Source organism: Amblyraja radiata, chromosome 26 (genome assembly GCF_010909765.2).
Source record: "Amblyraja radiata isolate CabotCenter1 chromosome 26, sAmbRad1.1.pri, whole genome shotgun sequence".
Classification (NCBI taxonomy): Eukaryota; Metazoa; Chordata; class Chondrichthyes; order Rajiformes; family Rajidae; genus Amblyraja; species Amblyraja radiata.
In genome coordinates, this window is record NC_045981.1 from 23,637,668 (window position 1) to 23,650,197 (window position 12,530).

The 12,530-nt window shown below is 41.2% G+C and overlaps 1 protein-coding gene across 1 annotated transcript in view; it reads right to left on the bottom strand.

Annotated features, from left to right (window-relative positions):
• LOC116988061 (voltage-dependent T-type calcium channel subunit alpha-1G-like) overlaps nucleotides 1-9,977 on the bottom strand; it is a 225,078-nt gene extending 215,101 nt beyond the window's left edge. The window contains exons 1-2 of the mRNA XM_033044505.1: nucleotides 9,870-9,977; nucleotides 3,912-4,045 (exon numbers count right to left, since the gene is read on the bottom strand). Of these exons, the coding sequence (XP_032900396.1) occupies nucleotides 3,912-4,045; nucleotides 9,870-9,968 (233 nt within the window). The 5' untranslated portion in view covers nucleotides 9,969-9,977. The remainder of the gene's footprint in view (nucleotides 1-3,911; nucleotides 4,046-9,869) is intronic.
• Nucleotides 9,978-12,530: the final 2,553 nt, after the last annotated feature.

Consider the following 12,530-nt stretch of genomic DNA (forward strand, 5'->3'; position numbering starts at 1 on the left):
CCTATCCATGTACCTGTCTAAATGTTTCTTAATCGATGTAATAGTACCTGCCCCAACTACCTCAGCAGCTTGTTCCATACACCCACCAACCTTTGTGTAAAAAATGTTACCCCTCAGGATGTTATTCTTTTCCCCCTCACCATAAACCTATGTCCTCGGGTTCTCGATTCCTCTACTCTGTGTATTTCCCCGATATATTCCTCTCATGATTTTGTACACTTCTATAAGATCACCCCTCAGGCCCTCGAGTCCTGGCAACATCCATGCAAATCTTCTCTGCACTCTTTCCAGCTGGACAACATCTTTTCTGTAACATAATGCCCAAACCTGAACACAATACCTCACGAACATCTTATATAACTGCAACATGACCTCACAACTTCTATACTCAGTACTCTGACTGATGAAGGCCAATGTGCCAAAAGCCTTTTTGATCACCGTACCTAACTAAATAACACTCCCCAGAGACCTACCATTCACTGAATAGGTACTGCCCATTTTGCATTCTCAAAATGCAACATCTCACATTCCTCTGCATTAAATTCCATCAACCCTTCCTTGTCCCACCTGCCCAACTGATCAAGATCCTGCTGCAATTTTTGATAACCATCTTCACTATCATCAATACCACCCACTTTTGTGTCATCTGCAAACTTGCTAATCACGCTGTCTATGTTTTCATCCAAATCATTGATATAGATGACACACAGCAATGGGCCCAGCACCGAACCCTGAGACACACCACTCGTCACAGGCCTCCAGTCTGAAAAACAATCTTCCACCATCACCCTCTGTTTCCTTCCATGAAGTAAATTTTCTATCCAATCAGCTATCTCGCCTTGCCATCTAACCATCCAGAGCAGCCTACCATGCGGAACTCTGTCAAATGTCTTGCTGAGATCCATTTATACAATGTATACAGCTCTGTGCTCATTAACCTTTTAGGTCACATCTTCAAAAAACTCAAACAAATTTGTGAGACACGATCTCCCACATAAAAAACCTTGCTGGCTGTTCCTAATTAGCCCTTCCAAAATGGTGGAAGCATGGATTTCTGATTGTAAGCCTATGATCTATGGTGTACCACAGGGATTGTTGCTGGGTCCTTTGTTGCTCTTAATTCATATTGACTTGTATGTGAATTTGGTATGATTCGGAAGTTTGTGCAGGACATGAAAGTTAATGTTGTTGTGGATAGTGAGAAAAGCTTCGATTAGGGTGAAAGCGTGTGGCAGGATAGTGGTCAGACTTATGAACAGCAGCCCTGAAGACTGGCTGTGAGGGGTTGGGGAAAAGATTGTGGTTTGGAGGGAGCACCAAGAAAACAACTTGTATAGAATCTACCTGTGAGAAGCTTGATACCACAGGTACTCTGACGTCAGTCCAGGCAAGCATGTTTTATTTTAAGTAATACAAAGCTGGTGTCAACTCTGAATTCAAGCTTTCGCTTTGGTATGATGCTTGCATTGTTGTGGGCCTCAAGCATGCAAAACAAATTCCAGAAGGTCTGTTGAACGCTATTGAAATCGCCTGTACAAGTCTGGTAATCTCAGTGCATAAGGACCTCATGTACAAGGGGGACTGCTGCAGTTCATCTGATGAATGCACTCCCACAGTGTAGTATAATAGGGAGTTCCATTGTTTAGACCTGGTATTGATGTAGGACCGGCATGAAAACTAAAACAGACCGCATAAAAGCATTCCTTCTATATGAAAAAAATTCCAGCCTCCAATGCATTGCCAACTAAAAATGGGTTGTGCATTTAACATAGGAACATAACACACCCACACAATTTAAATGTTTTTTTATCTTATTCCTGCAATCTATTAAATCTTTGCTGACATGCATTTCAACTGCAATTAATCTGCAAACTCAAAGGCAGCCGCTGAGTGAGTAGAAATATACGGAGGTGAATGACGGAAAACCAGGTGCTTTACACTGTGTCTAAGATATCACAGATGTCTACAACAATAAAGACTTTTAACAATGTAATGTCAGGCTACATTCTTTAATTTTGTTTTGTGGGAAGGTGGAAATTATTCAAGAGCTGAATTGTTGGCAGGTGGAATGGAAGTGAGATCAAGGAGTAAAAACAGGCTTGATCACGGAATATTCTTCAAGAGAGGATTAGAATGACAATAGGGTGAGTGGTCATGGTGATTAGTCAAACCCACAAGGAGATGTGTGGAGTTGGGAGGTGACAAAGCAAAGCAGGCAGAGCAAGCTGCAGAGGACACAGAACAGCTGGGTGAAAGGGGAGGGGGGTGTTGAGACCTCGTTTAGTTCCCAGAATTGAGCAGTGCCTGAGCCTCAGCAACCCACTGATGTCAAGAATTCCAGATTCATCACCCTGTGAGTGAAGAAATGTCTACTTGGATCTTCCAGGAACAAGTCACACTACTTTGATTACATACAGCAGAATGAGCCAGTCAAGCGGGACTGGAGGGGGTGCTTATGGGAGGTGAGAGTTGGAATTGAGAAGGTAGCTGTGGAGAATCTTCATTCCTTGCACAAAGTATTGGAGGCAAAGTGCTGGAGTAACTCAGCGGGTCAGACAACACCACTGGAGAACATGTGAAGGTGAACTTTTGGGTCGGGACCATTCTTCAGAGAGACCTTTTGAAGGAACCCATTGAGTTACTCAAGCACAATATGTCTCTTTTAGCATAAAGCACCATTTGGAGTTGTTTGCTTCTTATATACAAATGTTTTTCACAGTTGGAGTTTTGGCGACCACACTATCGGAAGGAAGTGATTGCACTGGAGATGATGCAGAGGAGATTTACAACCCTCATGCCTGGGTTGGAGTGCATTTTGGTATTGTTGTATTATTGTCACATAAACCGAGATATAGTGAAAACCTTTCATTGTGGATTTTATCCAGTCATCCTATACATGAGTACAATCAATTCTTGCACAACAGGTAGTGCAAAGGAATATAAAATATCAGAGTGCTGAATATAATGTCATAACATTATAATGTTACATTTACGGAGATAAAGTCCAAGATCCACAATAAGGTAGATTGGAAGGTCGGTACTAGCTAATGGGAGGACTGTTTAGTCGTCTGTTAACAGCGAGGCAGAAGCTCTTTCTGAATCTAAGAACTTTTGTTTTGTATCTTCTGCCTGAACAGGAGAGGGAGGATGAAGGAATAACCAGGGTAAGATTATGTTGACTTTTCTTAAGCAGGGTGAAGTATACATGGAGTTGATGAAGAGGAGGCTGGTCTGTGAGTTGGACCGGGCGACATCCATAACTGAATGGTTCAGATAAGAGGAGGTATTGAATAGTCTGTTTGTTTTTCTTGAAACAAACGAAACTAAGGAGGGATCTGATAGAGGTATAGAGATAGACACTAGAAAGCCTTTCTCCATAGTAGAGATTTCTGAAATTAAAGGATATAGGATGCCGATAGAATGTTAAGTCAAAGGATTTACAGGGAATCCGAGGAGGATTTATTTTCTCCCCAGAGTGCAATGGAAATCAGGAATGCAATGCCTGAGTAATGGTGGAGGCAGGTACTCTCAAAATTTAACAAGTATTTAGACAAGGACTTGAATTGCCCAGATATGAAAAGCCACTGACCAAGTGCTGGTAAAGGGATTAGTTTACATGGTTACTTGGTGGTCAGTATGGTGGACAAAGGGTGTGTTTCTGTGCTGCGTGACTCTCTGATGAGTTGGGCCAAATGGCCTGTTTCCATAATATACAACTGAATATTTCTAGACATGGAAGAATGCCCACTGCTCAGCGTGAATGAGTTGGGCCAAATCTGTTTGCATGCAGTATGATTCTACGATTCCATGACTCTGTACTTCAATAATCTTCACAGCGCCTCCATTATGTAAACAATTCTCGAGTGCACTAAAATTAACAAATGGCACAGGACAGAAAAATGAGAACTTACCCAGCAACAACAATGAAAAAATCGAGACGGTTCCAAGTGTCACCGAGGTAACATTTTGGTCCAAAGATACCCAGCGCAATCATCTTGGCAATCATCTCCACAGCAAAGAATGCAAAGATGAAATCATCAAATCCCTAAAAGACAGAATTACCAGTCAGTATGTCATGCTTGAGTGGAGTTTAAGCAGGAGCTTCAGGATGCTTCTGCCAACTGCAATAAAAGATCTGACATTCACGGGAGAGGATCTCACAGCCTGTCAGAGGGCAACCAAAAAACCCCACGCATTGCAGAGGTATTTATGCTGTAATGGTAATGGCGCCACTGTCATCTATTCAGCCTCGAATCAGACTCTTCCTCAATTAATTCATCTCCTTCACTGCGAGTCCTGAATCAAACTTTAAAGATGCAGACAACTTTTGTTTAGTTAGAAAGCTGCCTGTCACAAGCTGCGATTTATATTCTTCATTTCGTCATCTCTGAGTGTTAAAACATAAGACCATGAATTGGCCATTCTGCACACTTAGACCATTCCACCCATCAACTGGTTTATTTTTGATTTATACCTTTTCTCCATTTGTTCAAAAAGCAAAATTCAGAAGGATCTCAGCAGGTTGGGCAACATCTGTGGAGGGAACAGTTAGACTAATGTTTTAGATTGGGATCTTTCTTGAGTGATTTTTTTTGCTCAAGATTCCAGCATCCGTAGTTTCTTGTGCCCCCATTTAATCAATTTGACTACATAATCCTTAATACCCCCATCCACCAAAGTCTACTAAATACAGCTTGTTTGAACTTTTTGAGGTTGAACTTTTATTTGCCTTCCATCACAGTGAGGAATGTGGAGGAGTCAATGTGATGGATGCTTATGTTAAAATGTGTTTTGTGTGTTCCATTACTTTTTATTTGTATGACTGACTTGGCAAATGAAATTCCTCGTATGTTGCAAAACAGTTTCATTAAATACTCAACCTTGGGGGCTACCTCGAAGAGAGAATGTTTGGGTAGTGTAAACAGGTACGGAAAGTTGGGCAGAGTGCCACTCAAGTGGAATACCAGTTTGGGAAGATATATTTTGTGAAGGAAATAGTGGATAGGAACATTGGACAAGGTGCAAATTTGGGTAAGGGATTGGACAATCAATGGGTCTAATTCAAACAAGTCAAAATTACAATCTGCGATGTATTTGGCAGTTGTTAGGGTTACAAAGCCTATTAGATCTTCCGAGTGATATCTACTGACAAGGCACTCACACTGTGCCAGTCTTTAAAATCTTTAGTTACTCACTGGCTGTCCAATTTGAACAGCTGAAATTTGCTCATCATTCCCAAACGGAATAACAAACTGCTTCAAATTGCAGTTCAGGCAAAACCTGATGCCCCCAGGAATCACAGCAACTAATGCAGATCAACCTGTGCTAAATCTAATCAGAAAAAAATAGATTTAATATGAATGGTCTTCATCTCTCAACATTTTCTGCAGTGTGGTGGTTGACAGACGGAAGCGTGGAGAATTAAAAAATAGCAATGGCTCTAAATTCAATTCAAAAATCTCTCCACTCTAATATAGTAATGCATCATAAGGTAAACACCTGAAAAAGTGGAATAATCTGCTGAAGCTTAATCTTCCAATGGCTGTCACTGATGTCAGCCTTCCATTAAAAAAAAACGCAAATCTGCTCTTTGTACTCAGGAGATTGAGAAGGAAAAGATCTCTTGAATGAAACTAAGTTTGTGACATAAACTACATTTTGGGATGCCAACACACTTTGATTGCCCTCGGACTTTCTGGATGACTGCTTAACCTCCCTGATCCTGCTGTGGGAAACATACTGTGGAATCACAGTGGCAATTAATTATAGTTATGTGGAAACAAGGAACTACAGATGCTGGTTCACCAAAGAAAGACACAAAATGCTAGTGTAACAGAGCAGGCCAGGCAGCGTCCCTGGAGAAGATGGATAGGTGACCTTTTGGGTCAGAAACCTTCTTCAGACGTGTGTTTGCTATATTTTCTTTGAGCATGTGTATATTAGTTATAAAAATATCCAGTATGGGGCAAAGGACGGCTGTTTATTTGTGGGAGTTGTTTGGGGGTGGAAGCATATGTGTTGAACCCTCCAGGAATGGAAATCAGTTGCCCCAATCAGGTTTTATAAACATGAGGAGATTTGAAAGTTCAGGAGAGAGAATTAGGCCTTTCAGCCCATCAAGTTTGTTCTGCCATTCGATCACTTGCTCTATTTTTCTTTCTCAACCTTTTTCTCCTGCCTATTAGTGACTGGAACAGAAAGGAATAGAGTCCTGGGGTAGTTCGACCAGGATCATATTGAATTGCAGCACAGGCATAAGTAGCTGATGGGCCTATTGAAACCTAATGAATAATGAAAGGCCTAGATAAAATGGATGTGGAGAGGATGTATTCAGTAGTGCGAGAGTCTAGGATCAGAGGGCACAGCCTCAGAATAAAAGAACGTACCTTTGGAATGGAGATGAGGAGGAATTTCTTTAGCCATAGAGCTCATTGACACAGATGGCAGAGGCCAAGTCATTGCGTATTATTAAAGGGGAGATGGATAGCTTCTTAATTAGTAAGGGTGTCAAAGGTTACGGAGAGAAGGCAGGAAAACATGGTTAAGAGGGAAAAATAGAGCAGCCATGATCGAATGACAGAGCAATCATGATGGGCTGAATGGCCTAATTCTGCTGGGAGAAAGGCATATTATAAGCTTGTTCTCATTGGTCGAGGCATTCAGTATAAGAGTTAGGAGTTCATGATTTAGCGTTATAGGACTTGGGTTAGGCCACATTTAGAGTGTTGTGTGCAGTTCTGGTCACCACAATAGAGGAAGGATCTGAAAGCTTTGAGAATGGTGCAGAGTAGGTTTACCACATTGATGCCTGGATTAGAGGGTATTATCTACAAGGAGATGTTGGACAGGCTTGGATTGTTATCTCTGGGGCATCAGAACCTTTCTCTCAGGATCGCAACATCAAATATTAGAGGGCATAGCTTTAAAGTTTAAAGTAGATGTGTGGGGTATGCTTTTTTACATGGAGGGGGGTGGGTGCCTGGAAAGCTCTGCCAGGGATGGTGGTTGAGGGAGATACAATACTGGTTTTTCGATAGACACGTAGATATGTGGGGAAGGTTTTATTTGACTCATCTTATTCAGAAGATCAAGGAAAGAGGAGGGAACATAGTTTTCTGAGGGAGAAAGGCCTACTTGAAGTTCAAAGCAAGGGTAAAATGAAGACAACAAATATGTCAAATTTGCACTGAATGCTGGTTGTTTGCAGCCATTAAACGATCCAACAATTAGCACAAGATACATATGAGCAAGGGTCACAGAGGTTCTAAATAAATTCAAGTGATGGAAAAGGTCTCAACCCGAAATGTCGCCTGTCCGAGTTCTCCAGAGATGCTGTCTGATCTGCTGAGTCACTCCAGCACTTTGTGTCCTTTTGATGAGAAACTAATATAGGGGCTCTCTGACTAGATCTGACTTAAATGATTCTGACTTTGCGCAAATTCTCCCATGAATGTTTTTTTAACCTAACAAATAGTATTTAAATGTTTTTGTCGTATGATTAACAATTGGATACAGAATATTTGACCTTGGTTTAATATCAATGCCTGACAACATCTTGTATTTTCAGTTCTTCAGAAAAGTCAAGAAATGTATTAAGGTTTGATCTCTATCAAATGCAATTTAACTGGTGAATAATAAAATTCAGATTGTGATTTAATAAATGAAAGTCCTTATTTTTAAAGTCATCTTATTTTTAGAATGAAATAGCTAAATACAAAGCAGAAAGGTGATAGACAAGCACATTGAACTTAATCCTCTCCTCTGGTGCCGAGATCCTAGTAAATCTTCATCACCGACTACTGCCCAGCCCACCAGTGCCAGATTCCCTTAGATCTCCACCTCTCCAGCCTATGCCATCCATTAATCAATGTCAAGATCCTTCCAATTCCCCTCTCCACTCAAAACATTCATTTATCTATACTGTGTTGCCAGCAGCTCAAAGCACATATTAGACTCTGACGCATGCCCTCTACTGAGTGGGCCGCAGTTCTTGCTCAATCCAGCCAGTGGCCACCAACCATCGCAACTCCAGCCTGGGAAGATAGCACCAGAAGGTACATTTTTGAACATTCTGGGCTGCACTGGATCGTTTACGGAAGAAACTAAATCTAGGGACCAATTACTGTACACATGGGATAGCATTATCAAATTGACATGAGAGATTTGTGAGTTGACAGTAATTTTCTTTTCATATGTCTTCCTATGATTAATGTTCTGGTGAAATTTACTCTCTTCCCATCTGATATCCACCTCTTCTTAATGAGCATCCTTTTTATTTGAAATGAAAATTCAGCAGAAAGTCCCTTAGCCTAAAGCATTCCCTTCCAGAAAACTATAAACCTATAAAATTTTAAACTTACGATCCACTTGTTTACCTTTATCCCAGAATCTGGCACTAAATGAAAGTAAACCTGGTTGTCTTCTTTGTTCTTTCTGAATTACTAATTTATCTTCCTCATCGGTTATGTCCCGTATTGAATACTTGCTCTTACTCTCTGGTATGTAACAAAGAATGTGGGAAATTGGCGGAAATATCCTGCATATTGACTATGGTAGTGCCGTTATATTATCCATTACATTTCTTTGTTACTGCCTAGTAATCCATTAGCTTTAATATGTATGAGGAGATATATCAATTGCAGATCTGATCTTGTTCTATTAATGTACGGACACTAACAGACAATCTGAATGTTAATGTGTACAAAATGAAAACATAATTGCTTTCAAACACATCGTGGCTATTTACCCTTTCAAGGGATATACAAGGCTTTCGAAAGAGCTCTTCCAATTTATATCAAAATTATTTCTGGTTTGCAACAAACCCCTCTGAACGTTTGCAACATCAATGCCCATATTTAGCTGCTTTTCTTCAATTTCCAAACCCAACCACATGTTCTCCCTCCAATGCTCCCCATGGCGATGAATTATAATGACAGAGATGGTCAGCTTGTTTTCAATGGGAGTTCATTAGAAACTATTTTAATCATTTTGATTTGCACCATGGTTGTTTCTTTGTATTTAATCACAACTGTTCCCCACCTTAACAACCACATTTTTTATTATTTCCATTACTTCCTGTGCCTTGGCTCAGTACTTTCTCAAAAGCCTCTTAAAAGCTTCCAATTCTGACAAAAGTTAATTGAAATGGTCACTGTTTTTCTCTCTCTGCAAATGTTTCAATGCGGGGTGTTTCTTGCACTTTTTGTTTGAATTTCAGTGTGCCAGTATCCACAATGTATTGTTTTTTCATTTCATAAATTCATCAGGGTTAACAGGCAACATTGATCAATCAGGCCATGTCAGTTTGGCTCCACTCTTCAAGCTGCTTAACTATTAAAACCGACCCACGCACCCCCACAGTGCCTACCATCCTCCAGAATTAAGGAAGTTCAGTTGCACAATGGCAAAACTTATAATTAAAGTGCTCCATTGCTTCAGTGGAACAGAAGAGGTATGGAAATGAACAAAATACACCTTTAATGCCAATCTGATTCTTATTTTCTGCTCCCAGAACTGAAGGTGTAAATAGAACACAGCCTTTCACGTGTAGCCAATACATGCTGTTGACGTGAAACAAGTACAGTTGTCTTAAGCTTTTAGGATGTAAGCAGCGCTGCAATTGTTTTGACTGAAACTCTGATCCATTGACTCCTTCAGGTCAGAAGCTAGATCTGCTGAATTGAACTGAGCAGCCAATCTTTTTTTTGGGGGGAAGGAGGAAGAAATAAAGGAATTGTTAAGCTGCACATAGCAGCGTATCGATATTAGGGAAGGTTTAAGTCCATGAATGTGGGCTGGATTTGAACCCACCGGCCTCAGCTCCTCCACTATTGAGCATTGGTATTGAAGACAAAAAGGCAAGAGCTTACCTTCAGAATTTTGCAACGTTCTGACTCGCAGGTGCTGTCCTGACAGGGCTGGAACATTCCAAGGGTGACACAGTTCAGCAAGATGACCAACATACTCATCCGTTCAAACCATGTAAAATAGGGGAGTTAAGGAAGCATCCAGATACCTTCATGATAGTAAGTTATCATACATTGAAACGGCAGCAAATGGAGGACATGCAATGCACAAATGTACGGTTATGCCCCTGTCCCACTTAGGAAACCTCTGGAGACTTTGCGCCCCACCCGAGGTTTCCGTGCGGTTCCCGGAGGTTTTTGTCAGTCTCCCTACCTGCTTCCACTACCTGCAACCTCCGGCAACCACCTGCAACCTCCGGGAACCCCACGGAAACCTTGGGTGGGGCGCAAAGTCTCCAGAGGTTTCCGTTCAGGTTTCCTAAGTGGGACAGGGGCATAAGGGAAATGATTCACTGATGGGCTGAACCCAGTGGCGATGATCTGACGGGACTGCCTGTATAACATCTCTATCTGAAACTGTGCAGTCATTTGGACTGGGGATAAAACTGATTGAAACCCAGAACGAACAAGTTAAAGTTGATCAGCAAAGTCCTCTGTTGTTTTTTGTAGAGAACCTGCACATTCAAGCCTATGAATTAAAGCTTCAACAAAGAAAACAAAAATCTTTAACATATAACCACACAAAAAGAACATTCCTTTATAATTCTATATGATGCATCCTTTTGGTGCAATTAATATTTCTCCCATATAAAAGGTGAATAAAATTAGAGGGCAGAGATTCACTGTAAAGTGTAAGAGGTTTAGAGTGGATTTGAGGCCGACCCTCCTCACACCGTTGTGAGTATTTGGAAAGTGCTGCCAGAGAGTGGAGGAGGAAGCAGAATTTTCAGAGTTTAAGGGCTATCTAGATGAGCATCTAAAATGCCTAGGCTTGCTAAGAGCTAGAAAATGGGATTGATATGGATTGGTATGAACCTGGTGGGCTAAATGGCCTGTATTTGTGCTTTTTTCCTCTATAGCTTCTGAAAGCACTGGGTCTCCCTGTTCATCATGAACCCAGACAATGGATGCATTGTCAGCAGAAAATAATTCTGACCTGATGATGATAAAGAAATTACCCAGTTAGGGTGCAGTCTAATGCTCCTGGAATTATGCTCCCTTGCACCAGCTGACTGTGTTCTAGATGCTGGGAGTCATATGTTTTGGAGGTATTTTCACAATGGAATCCAGTGTCATCCACCACAAGTTCACAATGGTGAGTGGTGATAAGAAGAATAGAAGAAACAGGAGCAATTACAGGCTAGTGCAGCAATTCAGTAAGATGATGGCTGATCAATTCTGGTGAAACCTACTTTCCCACTGTCTCCCCATACGTCTTGATTTTATTCTGTGAATATAATTGTGAGAGCAAAGAACCAGTTAACTGACTTTCAAGTAGACACCACAGCTGATTGTATCCTAACTATCCAGAGTTATTTTTAAATGATGGCAGTACCAGGCTACGTTTACAAAACCGCTCAGTCAAGATAAATGTTTTCTGATTTCCCTCAGCTTTTTGCTCTGACCTGGCTTTTGCAATCCGTAGCCAATTCAGAGCTGCACACCAAGGAATGTGTGAATTAAATAATGGCTTCTGATCAACATTGCTCACTGTGAACATGTACAAATGAGCTACACAATGCCCACAGGGCAGTGGCACTCAAACTATAAGCTGCAATGAAGGAATAAATGGAGTGTATTAAAAGGTTAGGATCATACTGTAATGCAAAAAAGGAGGGTGAGAAGAGGTGCTGGAGGAGCTGAAACTGGCACTATGATTACTGGTGTGCGGCTATAAGTGGGTAGAACCTGCGTCATGTACACACTGTCCCCATTTAATGTGAGGAATGAGTTGTTCCAAAGAGTTCTTTTCGTAACAATATCCAGAAATGCTTCTGATATGTAGTAAAACTCTTTCAGCAACTAGTGAGGCTTTTTTAGGCTAATCCGTACCCCAAAGGCTACTTGACGCAAACTAAGTACAGACAGCACCCGTTGTCGGGATCGAACCCGGGTCTCCGGCGCTGCAAGTACTGTAAGGCTGCAACTCTACCGCTGTGCCACCAGGCCACCCTTGGAGCATTCATCCAGGTCTGTCCGAGTTAGTCCTGCATTTACTCCCAGAGAGTAGGGTTCCAGGCTAGCAGGAGAGGCATGTTAAATATCCCCTTGAATGTTCAGGGAAAGGATCGGATATTGGAGCACTTGCCAATGGCTTAAAAAAAAGTCTAGCTTTGGATTAACGGTTGTCCAATTATTAATCTTTTAGTTACTTTCAAAGTCTAATGAATGACAGCTTGTGTCTTTGAGCTGAAAATTCTCCATCCTTATTAACAGGAAATAGATTAAGGAAATCCTTTTGACAGATTAGCTGATAAATAAATTCATAGCAGTTGCAATCAAATCCTTACAATTGCCAGAGAGCCTTCTGTTCCCGTGACTGCTACTGACAGGAGCAGATAAAAATGATTATGATTACTCATGATATCTTCACAGTCTGCCACAAAGAGAAAGCTAATCTGTACAAACTGGTGAGATGAACTGTACCCAGAACAGTATTGGCAGCAGAAACCACCGTCACTTTAGTGTTGCATTGGCTTTGTCAAACCTCAGGTGTGATAAGAT